The sequence below is a fragment of the Misgurnus anguillicaudatus genome, chromosome 6 (assembly GCF_027580225.2).
Source record: "Misgurnus anguillicaudatus chromosome 6, ASM2758022v2, whole genome shotgun sequence".
NCBI classification, from domain to species: Eukaryota; Metazoa; Chordata; class Actinopteri; order Cypriniformes; family Cobitidae; genus Misgurnus; species Misgurnus anguillicaudatus.
This window is the reverse complement of record NC_073342.2, coordinates 3,454,304-3,480,499: the sequence shown is the minus strand read 5'-3', so window position 1 is coordinate 3,480,499 and position 26,196 is coordinate 3,454,304. Positions and strand designations below refer to the sequence as shown.

General features: G+C 40.8%; 1 protein-coding gene across 2 annotated transcripts in view; it reads right to left on the bottom strand.

The window, feature by feature from the left end:
- cpne8 (copine VIII) overlaps positions 1-26,196 on the bottom strand; it is an 88,063-nt gene that overhangs the window by 49,192 nt on the left and 12,675 nt on the right. For both annotated transcript variants that reach the window (XM_055192485.2, XM_055192484.2), the window contains exons 3-6: positions 18,480-18,526; positions 18,273-18,376; positions 1,739-1,778; positions 984-1,060 (exon numbers count right to left, since the gene is read on the bottom strand). In XM_055192485.2, the coding sequence (XP_055048460.1) occupies positions 984-1,060; positions 1,739-1,778; positions 18,273-18,376; positions 18,480-18,526 (268 nt within the window). The remainder of the gene's footprint in view (positions 1-983; positions 1,061-1,738; positions 1,779-18,272; positions 18,377-18,479; positions 18,527-26,196) is intronic.

Sequence of the window (26,196 nt, the reverse complement as noted above, 5' to 3'; positions counted from 1 at the left end):
GTTACTCAGACTGTAACGAGTAAAATATTACCGAAATTTTATTAGTAATGCGTTATATTACTGCGTTACAGCAAAAACTAATATATTACTGTAATATATTATATTTTGTAATGCGTTACTCCCAACACTGATGACAACTTAATATTAAAATCTTATAAGTTAACTCTTTCGCCTCCATTGACGAGATATCTCGTCAATCAAGAAAAAACGCTTCCTTGCCAATGACGAGTATTTCCGGCTTTCCGCAATACCGCTATTATCCACTAGGTTGATAATCCCTTCCGCAACTTTTTAAACCCGGAAGTATTGCCCTATGGCAAGCAGCTGTATGTCCGTGTCTGTTTTAAAGATCGCTCTGAATGGGATCTCTATGAAAATTCCGTCACAAAAATTGAATTATCTCTGCTTTTTGCTCAAAATGTGGTGTTTAATTCAAAAGCTGATTACAAAAGAACTACTGAAGGTAGGATGAAAAATTTTGTTTGTTTGAAAGCAGAGGGTCTGTTCTTTCATTTGGTATATTGTATGTTTATATATTTGAAGAAGAACATTTTATGGAAGCCATTAAACTTTTGTGAAAATCATGAAAAACGCTGGCGCTGGCTGGCAACTTTTTTAAAAAACGCTGGCGGCGAAAGAGTTAACGGTTAATGTTCGGTTCATAAGCTGCGGTTGTCGGTCGGGAAAATTAACTGATGTGAACATCCCTAGTTGAACACATTGTGTTTTTAATGCTTATGGGTTTGTATTTCTCTGTTCGTCATGACCACATTCTTTACAATTTAATATTGAAATGGCTAAAAATGGCTTTATTTCTGTAAATGCTGTAAAATAACACATCACATCAGCTAGCCAGACACACACGCACATAAACACAAGATGCAGGTAGTGTGGTGAGAATTGAATTCATATATTTTGACACACGGGAAATGAAGTGTTTAAAACAAGTGTATTGGATCTTATTTAGTGAAAGCAGGACTTACAGGAGCGGTCTTTCCATTCGACTACCCAGAGAGCCCACCACCTCTCCCAGTGTACAGTACATCTGGCCCAGGAAGTCCTGTTCACACATACATCTCATTAATGGAGCATCATTACATTTAAATGAAAATGTTATGCCCTAAATTATGCCACAACTGATGGACAGTCATATTTTGTGTAAAAATGAATTTAAATCAATATCTTTAAAAAAAATCAATTAATATTAAATTACCTTTAGTTAAAAAACACCCTAAATCATAGGTTTCCAACCATGTTCCTGCATATTTTAGTTCCAACACACCTGCCTCTTATTTTCAGGCAGCCCTGAAACACTTGATTCACAGTTTCAGGTGTGTTTGATTGGGGTTGGAGCTGAAATCTGCAGGACAGGTGCCCTCCAGGAACAGGGTTGGAGACCCATGGCCTTAATGAATGATGATATTAAGATATACTCTGAATGGGCAGCATATGGATAGAAATCCACAGCAGAACTGTTTTCCTGATGGAAAAATCTAAAAATATTATATCTGAACCCAGCATCCCTCAAGCCTTGCAGGTACATTTTGTGATACAGAGTGACCCACGGTTTTGGCCCCATAATACAGCTGGATATATCACAATTGAACTCCTTGATAAGGGTCAAGTGAGCTGTCTGTATGTCCACAACACACACACACACACACACACACATAACAGCAAAATGAACTCCACACACACAGACTAGATATCCATCATCTCTACAGACTAAAGCACTTACATGTTTGGAAAGGTTTTCACTCTTCGAATCAAGGTCATACCTAGAGAAAAAATAAAGCTCAATCATAAACCTTTCGAACAGTCAAAATGTATTCAGTCCATAGAGAGTTTCAGCAAGAACAACATAAACAAACGATGTTGGTGGCCTTTATACCTCAGAAACGAATCAATAACACAGAGTCCTTCTAGAGTAGATTATTAATTATAGCAAGCAAAAAAAATAAATCATAACTAACAACTATTACATTGAGCTAACGTTACTGTGTAAAATAAATGTATACAATGATTCTTGCATGGCTGCCAAACCTCTTTTCACACAGCAGTGATCCACGCTCACTGTCTCCCGTTGTCTTCAGGAAACCCAAACATTTTTATTTTCGACAAAGTACTGTATTTGTTCTAGAGGTCAGTTTAACCACTAGCCACACAGATAAACAAACAAAGACTGGAGGTTAACTTCAGACCAGGCATGTAACCGTGGCAACGTGTGTCCGTCCACTGAAACTGTCTATAGCACTGACTAAATAAACACACAAGAATAAATGCATATGATGCTATGGTGTTTTGTGTGCTTGTCAAGGTGTTGCTTTTTGTCGACTAGGGCTTTCTGAGTAGTTAGAGCTTTGTGCTTGCTAGGACGTGTGGGTGTTTACTAGGGATGCAACAAAACAGTTAGTCCACAGTTTAATACAATTTTCGATTCTTATCTGCGGTTTTTGGTTTGGTTCTGGATGACTTGGCCTATTAAAGTGTTTTAAAATTATTCTATGCGTAGGTAACAGGAACAGTGAGATGTTAAAGGAACAGTATGTAGGATTGTGGCCAAAACTGGTATTGCAATCACAAAACTTGTGGCTAAAACTGGTACTGCAATCACACAACTGGTGGCCAATACACAACATGACAACATAAACATAAGTTGAGGGCTGCAACTCCACTTTTTAAATGACAATATCCTGGCCGGACCACTGTTGTCAGTGATATAAGTATTTGAAATGAAAATGATTTCTTAATGTCTAGTGACATATCAGGGCCATTATATAATTATTTGATATAAATTTCTTACATACTGTTCCTTTAAAGGATAATTCCGGTATTTAACACTTTAAATCTCATTTCTGGTTTGTTTTGGATGAACTACAGTGATGGACACAGAAATTCTGACAATGGGTCGTGTCTTGACTTTTTGACTCGTTTAGAAGCGTCTCTTGACTGCTTCAGAATGGAAGTCAATGGCCATGCACAAAACGTCATTAAAACGACACTTGACGTTCATTTTCGGGACTGTGCTGCTCGCCGAGTGGTTTGTGGTGTTCGTTGATGATTAAAAACAAATATATTGGTGCAATATATGATTTCAATCCGTGTTATTTGCTATAGTGGAACTATTTTTTCAGATACCTCACAACCGCGTATATACTTCCGCTCTATATTTGAGTCTGAAGCATGAATGAACGTAGTCCAACAAACTGTAATAAAACGGTAGCATACTTTCAAAATCAAGTTTATTTATTACACTTACACCATCCAATATGTTTTTTTCATCGGCAGAACAATAAGGAAGATATTTTGCAGAAACCCCAGTGCTCCGTCATGCAAGTCAACAGATCCGCACACTTTAAGAGCTAAAGCATAAACAGATCCGCACAGTTTAAGAGCTAAAGCATATATATCCAATACAACAGTAATCCCCCATAACTCCGTGTGACATATTGACGTCTTGTGAAGCAAATCAATCAGTTTTTGCAAGAAACTGAACGTTATTTACAACATTATTAGCGTGAATGCCAAAGCAGGAAGCGCGTTTTCCGTTTGAGGCGATCTCTTCTACTGGGGCCGTTTGGTGGCTGTTGGCTGTGGATGTTGGTCTCTCTGCGCCACCTATAGAGCGGGAGCGTGAAGCGCACTTCCTGCTTGGCAAAAGCCCTGCATTAACGCTGTAAAATATTTATATATATATTCAAATCTCAAAACTTAAAAAATCGAATGTCAACCCACGGAACGAATATTCGAATATTCTGGTCCAGCCCTACAAATATGGGAAAAATTTATTATGAGAGATACCAAGAGAAAAAACAACAACCACATGTAAACAACAGTCCCTTTTCTGTTTCCCGGCGGCGGAGTGATATATCAGCGAGCAATAAGTCTTCCAGAGAAGTCAACGGAATTTTACAAAATGCCAAATAAAACACGACAGAAACTGTATTTCGCTACACAACTTGTTTTTAATCATCAACGAACACCACGAACCACTCGGTGAGCAACACAGCTCCGAAAATGAACGTCAAGTGTCGCCCCAATGACATGTCTGTGCATGCCCATTGACCTCCACTCTGAAGCAGTCAAGAGACGCCTCCAAACGAGTCAAAAACTCAAGACACGACCCATTGTCAAAATTTCTGTGTCCATCACTGTAGTTCATCCAAAACAAACCAGAAATGAGACTCAAAGTGTTAAATACCGGAATTATCCTTTAAGAAGCAAAAAAATACTGGTTTTAATTGCAATTCTCTTTATTTTCTGTAAATGCAAAAATCATCTTACACATTTCTAGTGTATTTATAAAATAATATAAGATATAATTAAATAAAGATATGTAAAATTATATCCTATTCAAACTGGGGAACACGTGAATTCTTACATTTTGAAAATAAACACATGTAAACATACTGTATATTGGCCATTTAATATACCTGTTTATCTGCCCTTCTCTCTGTTTATCTGCCTGTCTCTCTGTTTATCTGCCTGTCTCTCTGTTTATCTGCCTGTCTCTCTGTTTATCTGCCTGTCTCTCTGTTTATCTGCCTGTCTCTCTGTTTATCTGCCTGTCTCTGTGTTTAACTGCATGTCTCTCTGTTCATCTGCCCGTCTCTCTGTTTATCTGTCTGTCTCTCTGTTTATCTGGCCGTCTCTCTTTTTATCTGCCCGTCTCTCTGTTTATCTGCCTGTCTCTGTGTTTGTCTGCTTTCCTCTGTGTTTGTCTGCCTGTAACTCTGTTTATCTGCCTGTTTCTCTGTTTATCTGACTGACTCACTGATTGGCTGCCTGACTCTCTTTTTATCTGCCAGTCTCTCTGTTTGTCTGCCTGTCTCTCTGTTTGTCTGCCTGTCTCTGTGTTTGTCTGCCTGTATCTCTGTTTATCTGCACGTTTCTCTGTTTATCTGTCTGTCTCTGTGTTTGTCTGCTTTCCTCTGTGTTTGTCTGCCTGTAACTCTGTTTATCTGCCTGTTTCTCTGTTTATCTGCCTGTCTCTCTGTTTATCTGCCTGTCTCTCTGTTTATCTGCCTGTCTCTGTGTTCCCTGCTGAAAAAACCAGCATACCAGCAAGACCAGCATATGCTGTGTTTTGGTGCTGGTTTGCTAGTGAACACCAGCTAAACCAGCATCAAACCAGCATCAGCATCAGCACCAGCATTAGCACCAGCTAAACCAGCAACAAACCAGCATTCGCACCAGCTAAACCAGCATTAGCACCAGCATCCCATGCTGGTCATACCAGCATATGGTGTGTTTTGGTGCTGGTATGCTTTGACCACCAGCTAAACCAGCATAGACCAGCATAATTCCCATGCTGGTCCATGCTGGTTTGGTGCTGTTTTTTTCAGCAGGGTTTGTCTGCTTTCCTCTGTGTTTGTCTGCCTGTCTTTCTGTTTATCTGCCTGTCTCTCTGTTTATCTGCCTGTCTCTCTGTTTATCTGCCTGTCTCTCTGTTTATCTGCTTTCCTCTGTGTTTGTCTGCCTGTCTCTCTGTTTGTCTGCCTGTCTCTGTGTTTGTCTGCTTTCCTCTGTGTTTGTCTGCCCGTCTCTCTGTTTATCTGTCTGGCTCTGTGTTTGTCTGCTTCCCTCTGTGTTTGTCTGCTTCCCTCTGTGTTTGTCTGCTTTCCTCTGTGTTTGTCTGCCTGTCTCTCTGTTTATCTGCCCGTCTCTCTGTTTATCTGCTTGTCTCTGTGTTTGTCTGCTTCCCTCTGTTTTTGTCTGCCTGTCTCTCTGTTTGTCTGCCTGTATCTGTGAGTCTGCTTTCCTCTGTGTTTGTCTACCTGTCTCTGTGTTTGTCTGCCCGTCTCGCTGTTTATCTGCCCATCTCTCTGTTTATCTGCCTGTATTTGTGTTTAACTGCCTGCCTCTCTGTTTATCTGCCTGTCTCTGTTAGTCTGCTTCCCTCTGTGTTTGTTTGCCCGTCTCTCTGTTTATCTGCCCGTCTCTCTGTTTATCTGCCCGTCTCTGGGTTTAACTGCCTGTCTCTCTGTTTATCTGCCTGTCTCTGTGTTTGTCTGCCTGTCTCTCTGTTTATCTGCCCGTCTCTCTGTTTGTCTGCCTGTCTCTGTGTTTATCTGCCTGTCTCTGTGTTTGTCTGCCTGTCTCTCTGTTTATCTGCCCGTTTCTCTGTTTATCTGTCTGTCTCTGTGTTTGTCTGCTTTCCTCTGTGTTTGTCTGCCTGTCTCTCTGTTTATCTGCCCGTCTCTGTGTTTGTCTGCTTTCCTCTGTGTTTGTCTGCCTGTCTCTCTGTTTATCTGCCTGTCTCTGTGTTTGTCTGCCTGTCTCTCTGTTTATCTGCCCGTCTCTCTGTTTATCTGCCTGTCTCTGTGTTTAACTGCCTGTCTCTCTGTTTGTCTGCCTGTCTCTCTGTTTGTCTGCCTGTCTCTGTGTTTGTCTGCCTGTCTCTGTGTTTAACTGCCTGTCTCTCTGTTTGTCTGCCTGTCTCTGTGTTTGTCTGCCTGTCTCTGTGTTTGTCTGCCCGTCTCTCTGTTTGTCTGCCTGTCTCTGTGTTTATCTGCCTGTCTCTGTGTTTGTCTGCCTGTCTCTGTGTTTGTCTGCCTGTCTCTGTGTTTGTCTGCCTGTCTCTGTGTTTGTCCGCCTGTCTCTGTGTTTGTCTGCCTGTCTCTGTGTTTGTCTGCCCGTCTCTCTGTTTGTCTGCCTGTCTCTCTGTTTGTCTGCCTGTCTCTGTGTTTGTCTGCTTTCCTCTGTGTTTATCTGTCTGTCTCTGTGTTTGTCTGCCTGTAACTCTGTTTATCTGCCCGTTTCTCTGTTTATCTGTCTGTCTCTGTGTTTGTCTGCTTTCCTCTGTGTTTGTCTGCCTGTTTCTCTGTTTATGTGCCCATCTCTGTGTTTGTCTGCTTTCCTCTGTGTTTGTCTGCCTGTCTCTCTGTTTATCTGCCCGTCTCTGTGTTTGTCTGCTTTCCTCTGTGTTTGTCTGCCTGTCTCTCTGTTTATCTGCCCGTCTCTGTGTTTGTCTGCTTTCCTCTGTGTTTGTCTGCCTGTCTCTCTGTTTATCTGCCTGTCTCTCTGTTTATCTGTCTGTCTCTGTGTTTGTCTGCCTGTCTCTCTGTTTATCTGCCCGTCTCTCTGTTTATCTGCCTGTCTCTGTGTTTAACTGCCTGTCTCTCTGTTTGTCTGCCTGTCTCTGTGTTTGTCTGCCTGTCTCTGTGTTTGTCTGCCCGTCTCTCTGTTTGTCTGCCTGTCTCTGTGTTTATCTGCCTGTCTCTGTGTTTGTCTGCCTGTCTCTGTGTTTGTCTGCCCGTCTCTGTGTTTGTCTGCCCGTCTCTCTGTTTGTCTGCCTGTCTCTGTGTTTGTCTGCTTTCCTCTGTGTTTATCTGTCTGTCTCTGTGTTTGTCTGCCTGTAACTCTGTTTAACTGCCCGTTTCTCTGTTTATCTGTCTGTCTCTGTGTTTGTCTGCTTTCCTCTGTGTTTGTCTGCCTGTCTCTCTGTTTATGTGTCCGTCTCTGTGTTTGTCTGCTTTCCTCTGTGTTTGTCTGCCTGTCTCTCTGTTTATCTGCCCGTCTCTGTGTTTGTCTGCTTTCCTCTGTGTTTGTCTGCCTGTCTCTCTGTTTATCTGCCCGTCTCTGTGTTTGTCTGCTTTCCTCTGTGTTTGTCTGCCTGTCTCTCTGTTTATCTGCCTGTCTCTGTGTTTGTCTGCCTGTCTCTGTGTTTGTCTGCCTGTCTCTGTGTTTGTCTGCCTGTCTCTGTGTTTGTCCGCCTGTCTCTGTGTTTGTCTGCCTGTCTCTGTGTTTGTCTGCCCGTCTCTCTGTTTGTCTGCCTGTCTCTCTGTTTGTCTGCCTGTCTCTGTGTTTGTCTGCTTTCCTCTGTGTTTATCTGTCTGTCTCTGTGTTTGTCTGCCTGTAACTCTGTTTATCTGCCCGTTTCTCTGTTTATCTGTCTGTCTCTGTGTTTGTCTGCTTTCCTCTGTGTTTGTCTGCCTGTTTCTCTGTTTATGTGCCCATCTCTGTGTTTGTCTGCTTTCCTCTGTGTTTGTCTGCCTGTCTCTCTGTTTATCTGCCCGTCTCTGTGTTTGTCTGCTTTCCTCTGTGTTTGTCTGCCTGTCTCTCTGTTTATCTGCCCGTCTCTGTGTTTTTCTGCTTTCCTCTGTGTTTGTCTGCCTGTCTCTCTGTTTATCTGCCTGTCTCTCTGTTTATCTGTCTGTCTCTGTGTTTGTCTGCCTGTCTCTCTGTTTATCTGCCCGTCTCTCTGTTTATCTGCCTGTCTCTGTGTTTAACTGCCTGTCTCTCTGTTTGTCTGCCTGTCTCTGTGTTTGTCTGCCTGTCTCTGTGTTTGTCTGCCCGTCTCTCTGTTTGTCTGCCTGTCTCTGTGTTTATCTGCCTGTCTCTGTGTTTGTCTGCCTGTCTCTGTGTTTGTCTGCCCGTCTCTGTGTTTGTCTGCCCGTCTCTCTGTTTGTCTGCCTGTCTCTGTGTTTGTCTGCTTTCCTCTGTGTTTATCTGTCTGTCTCTGTGTTTGTCTGCCTGTAACTCTGTTTAACTGCCCGTTTCTCTGTTTATCTGTCTGTCTCTGTGTTTGTCTGCTTTCCTCTGTGTTTGTCTGCCTGTCTCTCTGTTTATGTGTCCGTCTCTGTGTTTGTCTGCTTTCCTCTGTGTTTGTCTGCCTGTCTCTCTGTTTATCTGCCCGTCTCTGTGTTTGTCTGCTTTCCTCTGTGTTTGTCTGCCTGTCTCTCTGTTTATCTGCCCGTCTCTGTGTTTGTCTGCTTTCCTCTGTGTTTGTCTGCCTGTCTCTCTGTTTATCTGCCTGTCTCTCTGTTTATCTGTCTGTCTCTGTGTTTGTCTGCCTGTCTCTCTGTTTATCTGCCCGTCTCTCTGTTTGTCTGCCTGTCTCTGTGTTTAACTGCCTGTCTCTCTGTTTGTCTGCCTGTCTCTGTGTTTGTCTGCCTGTCTCTGTGTTTGTCTGCCCGTCTCTCTGTTTGTCTGCCTGTCTCTGTGTTTATCTGCCTGTCTCTGTGTTTGTCTGCCTGTCTCTGTGTTTGTCTGCCTGTCTCTGTGTTTGTCTGCCTGTCTCTGTGTTTGTCTGCCTGTCTCTGTGTTTGTCTGCCTGTCTCTGTGTTTGTCTGCCTGTCTCTGTGTTTGTCTGCCTGTCTCTGTGTTTGTCTGCCTGTCTCTGTGTTTGTCTGCTTTCCTCTGTGTTTATCTGTCTGTCTCTGTGTTTGTCTGCCTGTAACTCTGTTTAACTGCCCGTTTCTCTGTTTATCTGTCTGTCTCTGTGTTTGTCTGCTTTCCTCTGTGTTTGTCTGCCTGTCTCTGTGTTTGTCTGCCTGTCTCTGTGTTTGTCTGCCCGTCTCTCTGTTTGTCTGCCTGTCTCTGTGTTTGTCTGCTTTCCTCTGTGTTTATCTGTCTGTCTCTGTGTTTGTCTGCCTGTAACTCTGTTTAACTGCCCGTTTCTCTGTTTATCTGTCTGTCTCTGTGTTTGTCTGCTTTCCTCTGTGTTTGTCTGCCTGTCTCTCTGTTTATGTGTCCGTCTCTGTGTTTGTCTGCTTTCCTCTGTGTTTGTCTGCCTGTCTCTCTGTTTATCTGCCCGTCTCTGTGTTTGTCTGCTTTCCTCTGTGTTTGTCTGCCTGTCTCTCTGTTTATCTGCCCGTCTCTGTGTTTGTCTGCTTTCCTCTGTGTTTGTCTGCCTGTCTCTCTGTTTATCTGCCTGTCTCTGTGTTTGTCTGCCTGTCTCTGTGTTTGTCTGCCTGTCTCTGTGTTTGTCTGCCTGTCTCTGTGTTTGTCCGCCTGTCTCTGTGTTTGTCTGCCTGTCTCTGTGTTTGTCTGCCCGTCTCTCTGTTTGTCTGCCTGTCTCTCTGTTTGTCTGCCTGTCTCTGTGTTTGTCTGCTTTCCTCTGTGTTTATCTGTCTGTCTCTGTGTTTGTCTGCCTGTAACTCTGTTTATCTGCCCGTTTCTCTGTTTATCTGTCTGTCTCTGTGTTTGTCTGCTTTCCTCTGTGTTTGTCTGCCTGTTTCTCTGTTTATGTGCCCATCTCTGTGTTTGTCTGCTTTCCTCTGTGTTTGTCTGCCTGTCTCTCTGTTTATCTGCCCGTCTCTGTGTTTGTCTGCTTTCCTCTGTGTTTGTCTGCCTGTCTCTCTGTTTATCTGCCCGTCTCTGTGTTTGTCTGCTTTCCTCTGTGTTTGTCTGCCTGTCTCTCTGTTTATCTGCCTGTCTCTCTGTTTATCTGTCTGTCTCTGTGTTTGTCTGCCTGTCTCTCTGTTTATCTGCCCGTCTCTCTGTTTATCTGCCTGTCTCTGTGTTTAACTGCCTGTCTCTCTGTTTGTCTGCCTGTCTCTGTGTTTGTCTGCCTGTCTCTGTGTTTGTCTGCCCGTCTCTCTGTTTGTCTGCCTGTCTCTGTGTTTATCTGCCTGTCTCTGTGTTTGTCTGCCTGTCTCTGTGTTTGTCTGCCCGTCTCTGTGTTTGTCTGCCCGTCTCTCTGTTTGTCTGCCTGTCTCTGTGTTTGTCTGCTTTCCTCTGTGTTTATCTGTCTGTCTCTGTGTTTGTCTGCCTGTAACTCTGTTTAACTGCCCGTTTCTCTGTTTATCTGTCTGTCTCTGTGTTTGTCTGCTTTCCTCTGTGTTTGTCTGCCTGTCTCTCTGTTTATGTGTCCGTCTCTGTGTTTGTCTGCTTTCCTCTGTGTTTGTCTGCCTGTCTCTCTGTTTATCTGCCCGTCTCTGTGTTTGTCTGCTTTCCTCTGTGTTTGTCTGCCTGTCTCTCTGTTTATCTGCCCGTCTCTGTGTTTGTCTGCTTTCCTCTGTGTTTGTCTGCCTGTCTCTCTGTTTATCTGCCTGTCTCTCTGTTTATCTGTCTGTCTCTGTGTTTGTCTGCCTGTCTCTCTGTTTATCTGCCCGTCTCTCTGTTTGTCTGCCTGTCTCTGTGTTTAACTGCCTGTCTCTCTGTTTGTCTGCCTGTCTCTGTGTTTGTCTGCCTGTCTCTGTGTTTGTCTGCCCGTCTCTCTGTTTGTCTGCCTGTCTCTGTGTTTATCTGCCTGTCTCTGTGTTTGTCTGCCTGTCTCTGTGTTTGTCTGCCTGTCTCTGTGTTTGTCTGCCTGTCTCTGTGTTTGTCTGCCTGTCTCTGTGTTTGTCTGCCTGTCTCTGTGTTTGTCTGCCTGTCTCTGTGTTTGTCTGCCTGTCTCTGTGTTTGTCTGCCTGTCTCTGTGTTTGTCTGCCTGTCTCTGTGTTTGTCTGCTTTCCTCTGTGTTTATCTGTCTGTCTCTGTGTTTGTCTGCCTGTAACTCTGTTTAACTGCCCGTTTCTCTGTTTATCTGTCTGTCTCTGTGTTTGTCTGCTTTCCTCTGTGTTTGTCTGCCTGTCTCTGTGTTTGTCTGCCTGTCTCTGTGTTTGTCTGCCCGTCTCTCTGTTTGTCTGCCTGTCTCTGTGTTTGTCTGCTTTCCTCTGTGTTTGTCTGCTTTCCTCTGTGTTTATCTGTCTGTCTCTGTGTTTGTCTGCCTGTAACTCTGTTTAACTGCCCGTTTCTCTGTTTATCTGTCTGTCTCTGTGTTTGTCTGCTTTCCTCTGTGTTTGTCTGCCTGTCTCTCTGTTTATGTGTCCGTCTCTGTGTTTGTCTGCTTTCCTCTGTGTTTGTCTGCCTGTCTCTCTGTTTATCTGCCCGTCTCTGTGTTTGTCTGCTTTCCTCTGTGTTTGTCTGCCTGTCTCTCTGTTTATCTGCCTGTCTCTCTGTTTATCTGTCTGTCTCTGTGTTTGTCTGCCTGTCTCTCTGTTTATCTGCCCGTCTCTCTGTTTATCTGCCTGTCTCTGTGTTTAACTGCCTGTCTCTCTGTTTGTCTGCCTGTCTCTGTGTTTGTCTGCCTGTCTCTCTGTTTGTCTGCCCGTCTCTCTGTTTGTCTGCCTGTCTCTGTGTTTATCTGCCTGTCTCTGTGTTTGTCTGCCTGTCTCTGTGTTTGTCTGCCTGTCTCTGTGTTTGTCTGCTTTCCTCTGTGTTTATCTGTCTGTCTCTGTGTTTGTCTGCCTGTCTCTGTGTTTGTCTGCCTGTAACTCTGTTTAACTGCCCGTTTCTCTGTTTATCTGTCTGTCTCTGTGTTTGTCTGCCCGTCTCTCTGTTTGTCTGCCTGTCTCTCTGTTTGTCTGCCTGTCTCTGTGTTTGTCTGCCTGTAACTCTGTTTAACTGCCCGTTTCTCTGTTTATCTGTCTGTCTCTGTGTTTGTCTGCTTTCCTCTGTGTTTGTCTGCCTGTCTCTCTGTTTATGTGTCCGTCTCTGTGTTTGTCTGCTTTCCTCTGTGTTTGTCTGCCTGTCTCTCTGTTTATCTGCCCGTCTCTGTGTTTGTCTGCTTTCCTCTGTGTTTGTCTGCCTGTCTCTCTGTTTATCTGCCCGTCTCTGTGTTTGTCTGCTTTCCTCTGTGTTTGTCTGCCTGTCTCTTTGTTTATCTGCCCGTCTCTGTGTTTGTCTGCTTTCCTCTGTGTTTGTCTGCCTGTCTCTCTGTTTATCTGCCTGTCTCTCTGTTTATCTGTCTGTCTCTGTGTTTGTCTGCCTGTCTCTCTGTTTATCTGCCCGTCTCTCTGTTTATCTGCCTGTCTCTGTGTTTAACTGCCTGTCTCTCTGTTTGTCTGCCTGTCTCTGTGTTTGTCTGCTTTCCTCTGTGTTTATCTGTCTGTCTCTGTGTTTGTCTGCCTGTAACTCTGTTTAACTGCCCGTTTCTCTGTTTATCTGTCTGTCTCTGTGTTTGTCTGCTTTCCTCTGTGTTTGTCTGCCTGTCTCTGTGTTTGTCTGCCTGTCTCTGTGTTTGTCTGCCCGTCTCTCTGTTTGTCTGCCTGTCTCTCTGTTTGTCTGCCTGTCTCTGTGTTTGTCTGCTTTCCTCTGTGTTTATCTGTCTGTCTCTGTGTTTGTCTGCCTGTAACTCTGTTTAACTGCCCGTTTCTCTGTTTATCTGCCTGTCTCTGTGTTTGTCTGCTTTCCTCTGTGTTTGTCTGCCTGTCTCTCTGTTTATGTGCCCGTCTCTGTGTTTGTCTGCTTTCCTCTGTGTTTGTCTGCCTGTCTCTCTGTTTATGTGCCCGTCTCTGTGTTTGTCTGCTTTCCTCTGTGTTTGTCTGCCTGTCTCTCTGTTTATCTGCCTGTCTCTCTGTTTATCTGTCTGCCTCTGTGTTTGTCTGCCTGTCTCTCTGTTTGTCTGTCCATCTCTCTGTTTATCTGCCTGTCTCTCTCTTTATCTGCCCTTCTCTCTGTTTGTCTGCTTGTCTCTCTCTGTTTGTCTTCCCGTCTCATTTATTTATTTGTAAATTTTTTACTAATTTATGACAAGTCACTTGATTGGTGGACAAAAAAGAAGCAAGGGCACTGTCATGACTGGAACTTTCTTAAAAGTGATGCCATTAATCCGAACGTGTCATTAAAACCCAGGCGCTCAAAAATTTCCTGCGTGCCAGGGAGCGGGAACAACACACTCGCTGGTCTTACAGTTTTTCTCAGTCGCTTTGGTACATTTCTCAGATCAGAATTGAAATTCTCAAAACTACCTGTTCAATTCTCACATCATTGTGTCACTTGTGCACATCAAAAAAGCAGTTTCTAATTTCTTTGAACAAGTTGCAAATGCTCCTACATTATCAGTTGTTTATGTCATATTGATCAAAATGTATTATAATGGGTCTCTGTTGAATAGTCTCACCCCCCACAACATTTAGGCATTAGTTCATAGTATAAGTCTTTACATGCAAAATGGTTGAACATGTTGTAAAAAATACAGGATATGGTCAAACATATTTATATACATTTCCATTAGACATTTTTTCTAAAAGCAAAAACCGAGACGTTGAAATGACTGCTAACTATTGATCCAATATAGTCCGGCTATGAGTAACCCACTTCTACTCTAAATAACCTTGAATTTGGTTACGTGCCATTTTTTGCCAAAATAACTTGAAGATGTATGATATTCCAACATGTAAGCAAAGTGTGTTCAAGGTGTTTGCTTTCATTTCTTTTACATGTTCTAAAAGTATATGCATCATCTATTCTTGGGCGATGGTAAGACATCTTTTAGACATCTATCATGTTCACATTTCTACTTTTTTTTTCTCTTTATGCTATGCAGTGCTCGCAGTGCTGTCTTTATCTTTCTTTATGGCAATGACATGGTCTTTCAACGAATTACAGTACAAACAGTAAAAGCATAAATGTAAATTTTGTCAAGTCTCTCGCAATCAAATTCACACATAAGTTATACTAAGTGTAACTTACAATTTACAATACTTGTCGTCAAAACTTTAGTCATAGTTTACATCAGAACATCACTTCAGAGTAAACTGTTATATTGACAACATGACTAAACAATTTGACTGTCTTATCCGTACACAATGACACAAGGCCTTGTTATTCTGATGGCACTGACATGTTCATTGACACAGATATTTAATTTTGAGAGATGAACTAAGGATTTTGAGTAAAAGAGTGGCTTTTGCAGGTTATCCATGATGTTTTGCTATTTGTACAAATTGTTGTGAGAAATGCACTTACTGTTTTGCAAATTGTGAGTATGATTCCAGAAATGTACCAAAGCGACTGAGAAAAACTGTAAATAGTCTCACCCCCCACAACATTTAGGCATTAGTTCATAGTATAAGTCTTTACATGCAAAATGGTTGAACAAGTTGTCATAATACAGGGTTGACTTTCATAGGCAGCCCAAATTTAGCCTTGTTTTAGCCAAACATGCTTGCTGGGTCAGGAGGTATAGGAATACTTCAGTGTAATTCCTACAGCACTGCATGTACAGTTTTTCCCAAGGAGATTGTCCCATGTTCACATTTCTACTTTAGTTTTTTTTCCTTTGTGCTACGCAGTGCTGTCTTTTTCTTTATGTATGGCAATGACATGATCTGTCAACGAATTACAGTACAAACAGTAAAAGCGTAAATGTAAATTTTGTCCAGTCTCTTGCAATCAAACTCACACATAACTTGCACTAAGATGTAACTTACAATTTACAATACAATAATTGTCATTAAAACTTTAGTCATAGTTTACATCAGAACATCCCTCCAGAGTAAACTGTTATATAGACAACATGACTAAACAATTTGACTGTCTTATCCGTACACAATGACACAATGTCAGTGGCATCAGAATGACAAGTCATGTTCATTGACACAGATGTTTACTTTTGAGAGATGAACTAAGGATTTTGAGTAAGAGAGTGGCTTTTACAGGTGGTGTTTTGCTAATTGTACAAATTGTTTTGAGAAATGCACTTATTGTTTTGCAAATTTCGAGGATGATTCGATAAATTTACCAAAGTAATGTGAAACTATGATGATAATAATCATTGCCAACTATCTTCATGAAAGCTGCTATTGGCGATATGTCTGACGATCGTCAATACACAATACTATCTTCTATCAGCACAACCCTAATAGGGACTCTAACAAACAAGTAGCACTCCGTTTTCTTCAGGTGATGGATGATGCATTCAACAACAGCCCAGTGTCAGGCCTGGATGCTAGAAAATTGTTGCAAAGATATTTAGCAAATTAAAAAATGTGATGTGAACCCGTGGCTAAATTCACAAGGGCATCTTGTGTAAGGGTGATTATAATTCATTTATTTCCAGATAAATAAATTATATGATTGATCAATTGATTCTGTTTCTTTAAAATATGAATGCACACTGCAATTATTTGCAACATTGACCTGGTTAACACTAACCTGTGTGTTTCTGAAATTGTTATTATAAAAAACCTGTAAAATGAAACTGAATATACAGTACTGTATGAACCTATTTTGTGTGTATTCTCTAATGAAGGTTGTGTGTTAGATAGCATGCATGTGTGCGATGGTGAATAATGCATTAATGTAATTTCTGGAATAGTGCTGTATATAATGTGCTTCACTGAGCAGAAGCAAAACCCTGCAGGCTGTGTGTGTGTGTGTGTGTGTGTGCGTGCGCGCGTGCGTGCGTGTGTGAGTCAGTGAGTGAGTGAGTGAGTAGGTAGTGTCTCAAGTAAACACTAATTGTATAACAACAGACAGTGAATGATATAAATCTGTATGTTTACATATGAAGAGTTTCGTTGCAAAATGAGATAAACACCGTTTTTTTTAATTGTTCATAAATCGCGTTTTTTGGTTGTGCATTCCAATTAACATCAGTTCAACTGCAGTTGGTTTGTTTTGATTTAAACCTTCATAACTTAAAAAATACAGCTAAGTTGCACCATAAAACAAAATAATAACATGATAACATAATAATAAACATGTTTTGACAAAAATGTAAAAAAAATGGATTTATCTCGTTTTGCAACGAAACTCTTCATATCTATTCACATTTGGTAGATGCTTTAATTCAAAGTGACTTACAGTATATTAAAGCTATACATATGAGGCCAGATTTACTAACAGCCTGTGCCAGCGCAAAAATCTGCGGAATTCTGCGGAATGATTTTAAATGTTTTAAAAAGATATTAGAGTTGTAAACATTACAAAATTGCATCTAAAATAATTACTTTTTAAAGGCTTACATTGAAAATGGATACACCAAACCAATAGTCCTGAATTCTGAACTGGACCAACATGACAAATAATGTGTATGTCAAGATAGAATTATACGCTCACCTAGGGAATTATTAGGAACACCATACTAATACTGTGTTTGACCCCCTTTCGCCTTTAGAACTGCCTTAACTCTACATGGAATTGATTCAACAAGGTCTAAAGCACTCTTTAGAAATGTTGGCCCATATTGATAGGATAGCATCTTGCAGTTGATGGAGATTTGTGGGATGCACATCCAGGACATGAAGCTCCCGTTCTACCATTACACCACCACCAGCAGCCTGCACAAGGCATGATGGATCCATGTTCTCATTCTGTTTATGCCAAATTCTGGCTCTACCATCTGAATGTCTCAACAGAAATCGAGACTCATCAGAACAGGCAACATTTTTCTAGTCTTCAACTGTCCAATTTTGGTGAGCTCGTGCAAATTGTAGCCTCTTTTTCCTATTTGTAGTGGAGATGAGTGGTACCCGGTGGGGTCTTCTGCTGTTGTAGCCCATCCGCCTCAAGGTTGTGCGTGTTGTGGCTTCACAAATGCTTTGCTGCATACCTCGGTTGTATTGAGTGGTTATTTCAGTCAAAGTTGTTCTCCTATCAGCTTGAATCAGTCGGCTCATTCTCCTCTGACCTCTAGCATCAACAAGGCATTTTCATCCACAGGACTGCCACATACTGGATGTTTTTCCCTTTTCACACCATTCTTGTAAACCCTAGAAAAGGTTGTGTGTGAAAATCCCAGTAATTGAGCAGATTGTGAAATACTCAGACCGGCCCGTCTGGCACCAACAAACATGCCATGCTCAAAATCGCTTAAATCACCTTTCATTCCCATTCTGACATTCAGTTTGGAGTTCAGGAGATTGTCTTGACCAGGACCACACCCCTATATGCATTGAAGCAACTGCCATGTGATTGGTTTATTAGATAATTGCATAAATGAGAAATTGAACAGGTGTTCCTAATAATCCTTTAGGTAAGTGTAGTTTGTATATAAAATTAAATATATTATTGTTTATAGTCATTATGAATTTATACAAATGTCATAATTTTTTACAAGACATTCATCTTGTAAAAGGATTTGAAATGACGATGTGCTGACTGTCATCTCACATAGACGACAGAGTCAAGTGAGATCTCCTTAACTCCGCTGTGAGTTTTATTTCATCTCAATTCTCAAGGGTATTCGTGCTCTCTATCATTAAAAACAATCACAGCAAACAGCACACGCATGGTTTGTGTACTGCTTGTCAATGACGGCTCACAAACACGCGTGGGATATATGTGCTTGTTAATGATGGCTACTGGTCACAAACACGCTCAAGCGCAGGGTATATGTGCTTGTCAATGATGGGCATTAAATTTGCAGAATTCTGCGGAAAACTCTGGATTGACCAAGAGGGGTTTTTTTTCTGTGCAGACCGATCAGCATATGACATCAAAGTATTTCAAGAGTCAAAAATAACTACTGTTGCTGTACATTGATCGATCTGTAAAGCGCTGCATGCAAATTCACTTGCCGCGTATAGCACGTCACTCTGTTGTTCCTGTCAAGCTGCTTTGTTTGCTTACATTATAATGTAATGGTTATAAACTTTGCAGTGAAAATTTAATATAGTGCCTTTAAATGTATAGCTTACACAAACATATAAACTCATCAACACACGCACGCACGCACGCACACACACACACACACACACACACACACACACACACACACACACACACACACACACACACACACACACACACACACACATTTGCATTCTGATTATACTTACAGGTCAAAGCGTAAATTTTGTCTCTCCTCAAAGAAATAATCAAGCATGAATTTGTGCACAAAGTCTGGATTCAGGGTGTTATCAATAACTTCTGTCCTGCCAAACTGCACAAATGAAACCAGCAAATGGGAAACAAAGATAAAAAAGCAAGTTTCCATGCTGTGTAATACAAATACAAATGTACAAAATATATAGAAAATACCATACCTCTCTCCACTCCCTGTTTACCACGGTTTGAGTATACAGCACACAAACTACACAAAAACAAAATGCATCATGAAGATTATTAATAAGGACATTTGATAAAGGTTTTTAAAATGTTGAAAGTCACCTATATGGAGAAACAGTTATTGTAGGACAAAAAATTAAATATATGGGCATGGTTTACAGGCAAGGCTTCAGCTTCAGACTAAAAAGCATGTTTAAGCTGTCTAAACTGAACATAACTTGCCACTCTAAAAATGCTGGGTTATTTTAACCCATTGTTGGGTCAAACATACACACTTTTTGGGTTAACTGTAACCCAGCTGCTGGGCTCTTCACTTTTTGACTCTGCATTAAAAATAACCCGGCATTTTTTGAGCGTAGTCACATATAAAAGCCTAATTTAGGGCCTAATCCTGGTTTAATCTTAGTCCTGTCTGTGAAACCAGGCCGTAATGTTCAAATTGTATTACTAAGCTAGAGTTTAATATCTGCAATGCATACTGCAGTACTGAAACTGTTTGATATGGTGACAACATTTAACACATGAACTAAAAGCCATTTGAGTCTTCAAACAGTCACGTTGTGTTCATTTACTAAATACGTGTACAAAAGAAAAATGTTAAGGCTTCCTGAGACATTATTTGCACATTTGTATGGCATGCAGTGAGATGAGCAGTTAACAGTTAACAAACACACACGCACTATAGAAATCGCACAATTTCATATCATAAGCAACAGCAGGCATCTGAAAGAATCAGCTGGTAATCTAAAGACCTTCCTCTAAAGATGAGTCTATACCTGCCATCAGAGTCTACAATTATGCCTAATTAGAAAATCATCATCATCATCATTACCATCGTCCGTTGAGTCTGTAATAATCACACACTTTCATTTTGTGCTTGGACCCCAGAGACCCTCATAGAGTTTATTGTGTGTGACTTTATGACCGCCTGAACTCTTATCTGTCCTGGGAGATGAGTGTATGTGTGTCTGTCTGTAACTATATTCGAGATTGAGAGCTGGAATAAAATGAAGACTGAAAGAAATTGAAAGTAAAGAGTAAAGTGTTAGCGCTCAAAATAAACAAATGAGATCTCCTATTTGTTTAATTTAAGGGGCGTTTTCAGATCAAACAGAGATTGAAATTGTTAAAATGTATTATTTTCTTTTAGCTTCAGTTGGCTTTCACATGGCACATTTTTAAATTGGACTAAACTGTGTTAATAAAACTCATGTATGTTCCAGGATCCTGCGCTCGTAGCTGTCATCTGTCAGACAACAGCTGTGGTTTATTGTGGGTTTCTTTGCATATGTCCCTAAATTACAGTTTTCCAGACGTATTTGTAAAACACACGAGTGCTTGCCATTACCCATCATATTCAGTCTGGTATTTTGGTCCAGTGGCTCGGTTTGCTTTCTTACCACAAGGAAAGAAAGCAAAAGTTTGTTTGCAATCGGGCTTTTGTTTGGTGGGGATCCAAGCGTGATTGCGGTGTTCACATGTGCCTTTAACAAACCAAACCGAGGGAGAAAATGCACCAAGTTCTGAAACAAACACTCAGGTGTGAAAACACCCGAAGCATCAAAGATCATCTGCGGACATGGAGTAAAGGAGCTACAGAATTAACTCTTTCCTTGTCGAGTTCATGAGTTATCTTGTCAATTAAGAGAAAATGTTTTTACTAAAAAAAAATGAATCTAATTAATTAGAGGCTTTGAAAATTAATTAATTAATTGAAATTAATCACATTTTTATCACATATAAATATTTGACTTGAGAACATTGAGAAGTTTTTTTTTTCACATGGATTTTTAGTATACCATGAATAATGACTGAATATATAAGCTTAAGCAACAAAATTTTGTTTATTTTTGTTCAACCAAATCGTTGTACTTGGAGTCGGGCTAACGTCCACGCTAGCTGCTATATGTTTTGCATTGAGATGATACTTGAGGCTCGATGTGCTGCGGTGATATGTGAATTCCTTGTTGCATAGCTTAAACACAACCATGCTCTTATCGACGCTTCCATCCGTTCATTTTTTATAAAAAAATTCCCATCCACGGTGCCAACCAAAGCGATCTCATCAGCTTCTTTGTTCATGTTCACTGTGGTTTGTTGTTGTCTGAAGTCATGAATGCTAGTTGCTGCTCCAGTATATTCGGTCTGCCGAAACTCATCCAATGAGAAATGTTCCGCGGTGCAAAAATAAGTGTGATTAAAATGCGTTAAAAATGTTTTTTGCGTAATTCATTAATCTTAATTAATGCGTTAAAGTCCCGCTAACGGTAATATGTAAATCCGCTCTTACCCAAAATTGAAGCAAAAACTAATTTAACAAGATTTTAAACTCTGTGTATGTTTTGATCATCATTCTGAATCTGATCTTTATCAAAAGTCCTTCACAAAAATGGAATAATCTCTGCTTTTTCATCAAAATGAAACCTACCCATATTTGAGAGGTGATAAGAAGAAAACTAATGAAGGTAGGATGAAACATTTGATGAAATATTTAAAGAAAAAACATTTTCTGGAAAGCATTAAACATTTGTGAAAATAATGAAAAATGCTGTCTGGCAATTAAAAAAAAAAAACACTGGTGGGTAAAGAGTTAAGGGTGAGAACTGGTTAAAGCTCACACAACACACACTGTTTCCGCTTATCTCATGTTAGGCTATGTTTACACGTGGGCGGCTATTTTCATAAACTGACATTTCAACCTCTCCGGTTTCAAAAATAATATCGTGCACACGTACCCGTGCAAATATGCCATCAAGAGAAGCTCAAGCCCACGTAAGCCAATCACCGGCAGCACTGGTGGTGACGCATACTGGTTCTTCCTGTTGAAGGTAGGAGTTGTTGAAGTAGGTGATCGATGATGTCAAAGTACCGCGAGAGCGAGTTGAGGAATCACACGTATAGGTCTAATTTCAAATCGCTCTCGCGGTACTTTGACATCATCCGTCTGTCGGTTCTTGCAGCGCCGCATAAGGTCAAACACGCGTAAAATTGCTGACCTTCGATCACTCGTCTCTGCTCCTCGACATAATGGAGCAGCTGTATTTGCAAATACAACACGAAATGAGTTTGCACGAACATAAATGTGATCTTGGAAGCGTTCAGTGTAGCAGTCACATGTAAACATAGGTCGCACTTTTGACGTAGGTGCGAGCTCTGGCGCATTCTCTGTGACGTTGCCTGCTTAAACATCCGTTAATCACAAAAAATGCTTGCCGCAACTTTTCAGAAGAAGGCTTGCAGGGAATGAGTTAAAATGACTCGAAAGCACAAGCACCATTTGTATGCAACGTCATCAACTGATTCACTTACATGAGCTATTGTTAGGGACATGAATGAGATTAAATGAGTTTTAAATTGCAATGTGCAGAATGTTGTGCGAGCACTTACACTATTTACAGAAGACAATAGCTGTAAAAGAAACACAGAAGACTGCGTATGGCTCAAAATTACCTACAGCAACTGTGTCTCCAGGAATAGAGAGATAAGGTACGCTGTTTGATAATTATGAGAGATCTGTATTGCAACATGATATTTGCATTATGTAATTTTTGCATATATAACTCTAATAATTGTTTGTTTATCTTCAGAATTTGCATGTCAATATTGATCACCTAAATTTGCTTTATTACAAATATGATAAAATGCTTTCACTGTCTATCTGCAACCACATATTTAGTATCAGGACTTGGTATCTACCACAAGCTGTGATGTGATCCCTAGACACACAGAAATTTCAGCCTTAAATATCACATCACGCTCTGTGCATGGTTATGAGCGCAGCCACTATATTTAGCTGTCTGGGGTTCCTGAATCTACAGCTATTTGCCCAGTGAATGTAGGGAGGAGTCGGATTCAATTACGTCAACACATCTTAGGCTCAGCACATGTGCTACTCTGCATGAGAAGACCATCTATCACACTGATCACCATGATGAAAAGCACACAAGGAGCTGGCAACCCCAGACACATATGCTGAAATTGAGGCTGAATTCCCGGAAACGTGGCACCAAATTTGGTGTCACCAAAAAGTGACAAAAATTCTTATTTGAATACGGTAGAGAAAATACCCCTTTGGTGAATATAACATTTTATACTGTATGTGCTCAAATTTCATTTGAGATTTATTGCTTACTGTATGTAGTGACATGTTAGATATCTGTATGTAGTGTACAGGGTTCCCACACCTTAGTTAACTTCAAATTCAAGGACCTTTCAAGGACTTTCCAGCTGCAATCCCCTCAAATTCAAGGACTAAATGTGGGGACACATTTCAAGTGAGAGCAAGGTTACATCGAGTTACCTTTAGTTTTAAGATACAGTTTCTCTTTCGAGGGAACTCACACTGCTTCACTGCGGTGACACTTTGGACTGCATTAGCGATGTTAGTGAGTGGATGGCACATAACTTCCTTATGCTAAACTCCAATAAGACAAAGATACTTATTATTGAACCATATCGCTACAAGCATATTGGGCCCTATTTTAACGATCTGAAACGCAAGTGCGAAGCGCAATGCGCAAGTGACTTTGTGGGCGGATCTTGGGCGCTGTTGCTATTTTCCCGGCAGGAGAAATGACTCTTGCGCGAGGCGCAAATCAATAAGGGGTTGGTCTGAAGTAGGTTCATTATTCAAAGGTGTGGTTTGGGCGTAACGTCAAATAAACCAATCAGAGCGCTATCCAACATTCCCTTTTAACGCATCGGCGCAAGTTCCATGGCGGGTTGCTATTATTATGACGGATTTACCAGGCGCACGCCAGGAGTGGTTCACAGCCGAGGAGACCCACGTTCTTGTAAGAGCAGTCAAAGACTTTTGTATGGGGATGGGACTTGGGAGAAACCTGCCCAAATCAGCGTCGGTTAAACAGGCGTTAAAGGAAATATAGCCACAATTGTCTCATCAGCTGGCATCCGCTACAATGATATCAGGAGACGGGGGAATCCCAAGCTTGCCAGCATAAATCGGGCACGGCGTGTAACGGGAGGTGGATCTGCCTCTACACATGACCTGACGCCAGCAGAGGACATCGCTGCGTACACCCTCACCGCTGAAAGAGTTTGGGGGCTTTGAATTTGAAACGCAAGAAAGGTCCAACCCCAAAGTACACTTACAAATCAAGTTCATATACATTAAGGTTTCTTATGAAAACATTTTAATTATTATTTACATAAAATAAACGTAATACAGCCACACAACAAACTTATGAAAATATTTTAATCGTTATTTGCATGAGAATTTTTTAACGCAGCCACACAATACATAAAAGCTATCACCACAATGCTCACCACAATGATTTCCCTTATCTCATGTGTTAATATTTTTTATTGTAACAATTTATGATTTGCAAAAATAACTGTTGCATCTTTTTAGATTAGATAAGCAATGCGCGTTTGTGCACGCTATACATTATGGTCAAGCATGCGTCCTTAAAATAGCATAATGAACCACGCGCAACCCGGCACTGACTTTAGACTAGTTTTTTTTGTTAGTAGCGCAATTGTTTTTAGAAACTGGAAAATAGCATAAGAGATGGTTTGCACCGGAACACGCCTCCTTTTTTGCGCTGAACCGCCCAGGGAGCGCAAGTTCATTCCCTAGTTTGCCGACGTGCATCTGTGGAGGGAAAAACACGCTGTGCGCCGGTGCAAAATACGAAATGATACATGCGTCGCTGACAAAGTCAATTGCGCTGGGTGCAAGATAGGGCCCAATATGTCAGATTACAAGTTGCACATAGATGGCTGTACTGTGGTGCCATCTTTCACGGTTAGGAACTTAGGTGTGATGTTCGACAGCAATTTATCATTCTATAGTCATATCTCCAACGTCTGCTGCACAGCATTCTTCCATCTTAGAAATATCTCAAAAATACGCCATATACTGCCTACATCTGACGCAGAGAAGCTTATCCATGGTTTTATGACCTCTAGAATACACTATTGTAACTCGTTACTCGGGGGATGCCATGCAAATCAAGTAAACAAGCTACAGCTAGTTCAAAACGCTTCCGCAAGGGTACTTACTCGATCTAAAAAGTACGACCACATAAGCCCAATTCTGGCATCTTTACACTGGCTACCAGTTAAATATCGCATACAATTTAAAATTTTACTAATCACCTACAAAGCCTTAAATGGCCCAGCACCCTCATATCTTAGAGAATTACTATCAGAATACAATCCATCACGTACACTATGGTCGCAAAATTCTGGTTTCTCGATTATCCCTAGACTATCAAAAGTGTCTAAAAGTGGAAGATCCTTTTCCTACTTAGCCCCTAAGCTCTGGAATGATTTACCAACCGACGTCCGAGAATCAGACACAGTCGATAATTTTAAATCTAGGCTTAAAACTTTCCTCTTCAACAAAGCATTCGCATAATTTGTCTTGTAAAGGTACTTAGGTCGCAATAGTTATTTGTACGGAACAAAGCACTCACGTCAAAATGAATTGCATTAAATAGTTTGCCACTGTTTACCACTGAACCTGCATTAACGACCGCAGGTGGGGCCTCCAGCCTTAGTCAAACGGGTTGGCACGTATGGTCGGGTTGCGATTTGGTGCTTTCGTGTGTCTTGTGAATAGTATGCAATATAGACCCGTTTGCCACTGAACATATATATGTGAACAAAAACAAGATCACACTAGACACTAAAACTAAACAGGCCTTAGTAAAACAGGTCGACAGGTTTCATTTTCTCTTAAATATCGGAAGGTGACCCTTAGTTACCATAAATACCTTCGCATTGGGCCCCCAATTTGCTAAATCCTCAACTGTGGATAACATAATTATGCCGCAATAGTTAGTCTGTCTGGAACTAAGCTGATTTAAACCACATCACTGTGTGACACTTCACTTGCATTACATGTGAATGGCCCCTACACTAATATGATTTTGTTTTTCTCTCCCTGTCTCGTCCTCGACCCCGAGGACAATGAGACAAACAGACATAGTTCCGTTAAATGTGAAAGTCTCCCAAGGGTTTTTTCCTCCTAGGACTTTTTTATTTCCTCGGCTTAAAAGTGTTAGTGTCTAGTGTGATCTTGTTTTTGTTGTTGTTCACATAATATATGTATTTATAAATATATATGAATACATGTTTTTATATTTATATATTTATGGATTTATCTTGCCTTGTCATTGCTCTGTTTTTTCTTGTTGTTTTGTGTTTAGTTCACAGATTCACATGCACGCCTCTCACAGGTGTTCCTGTTCTGTGTGATTCCCTCAGAGGTGGAAAAAGTAATAAAATATTGTACTCAAGTAAAAGTAAAGTTACTTCAATAATATTTTACTTAAGTAAAAGTAAAGTTACTTTTCTAAAAATCTACTCAAGTAAAAGTAAAAAGTAAGTCATTTTAACTTTACTCAGAGTAAAAGTTACTTTTTTTTACAGCAGGGAAGAGGTGGAGGATTCTAGTATAGTTCAAAAACAACAAGGGAATATAAATCTCAAACTAGTTGTTTTTAATTGTAGGAACATCTTTACAATTAAAGTGCAATAACAAAAAGTTAATAAAATAAAAAGCTTTTTTAAAGTAAGAAACATTTATGGAAATATTTAATGATTTTACATGTGAGTTATGCACTTTTGAAGGTGGTCAGCAGCTTGTAAATACAATCACTATAATAAGGTTGTAATTGATGTATTGCTGGTAACATACATTATTTTATTAAACTAAATATCTAGTTT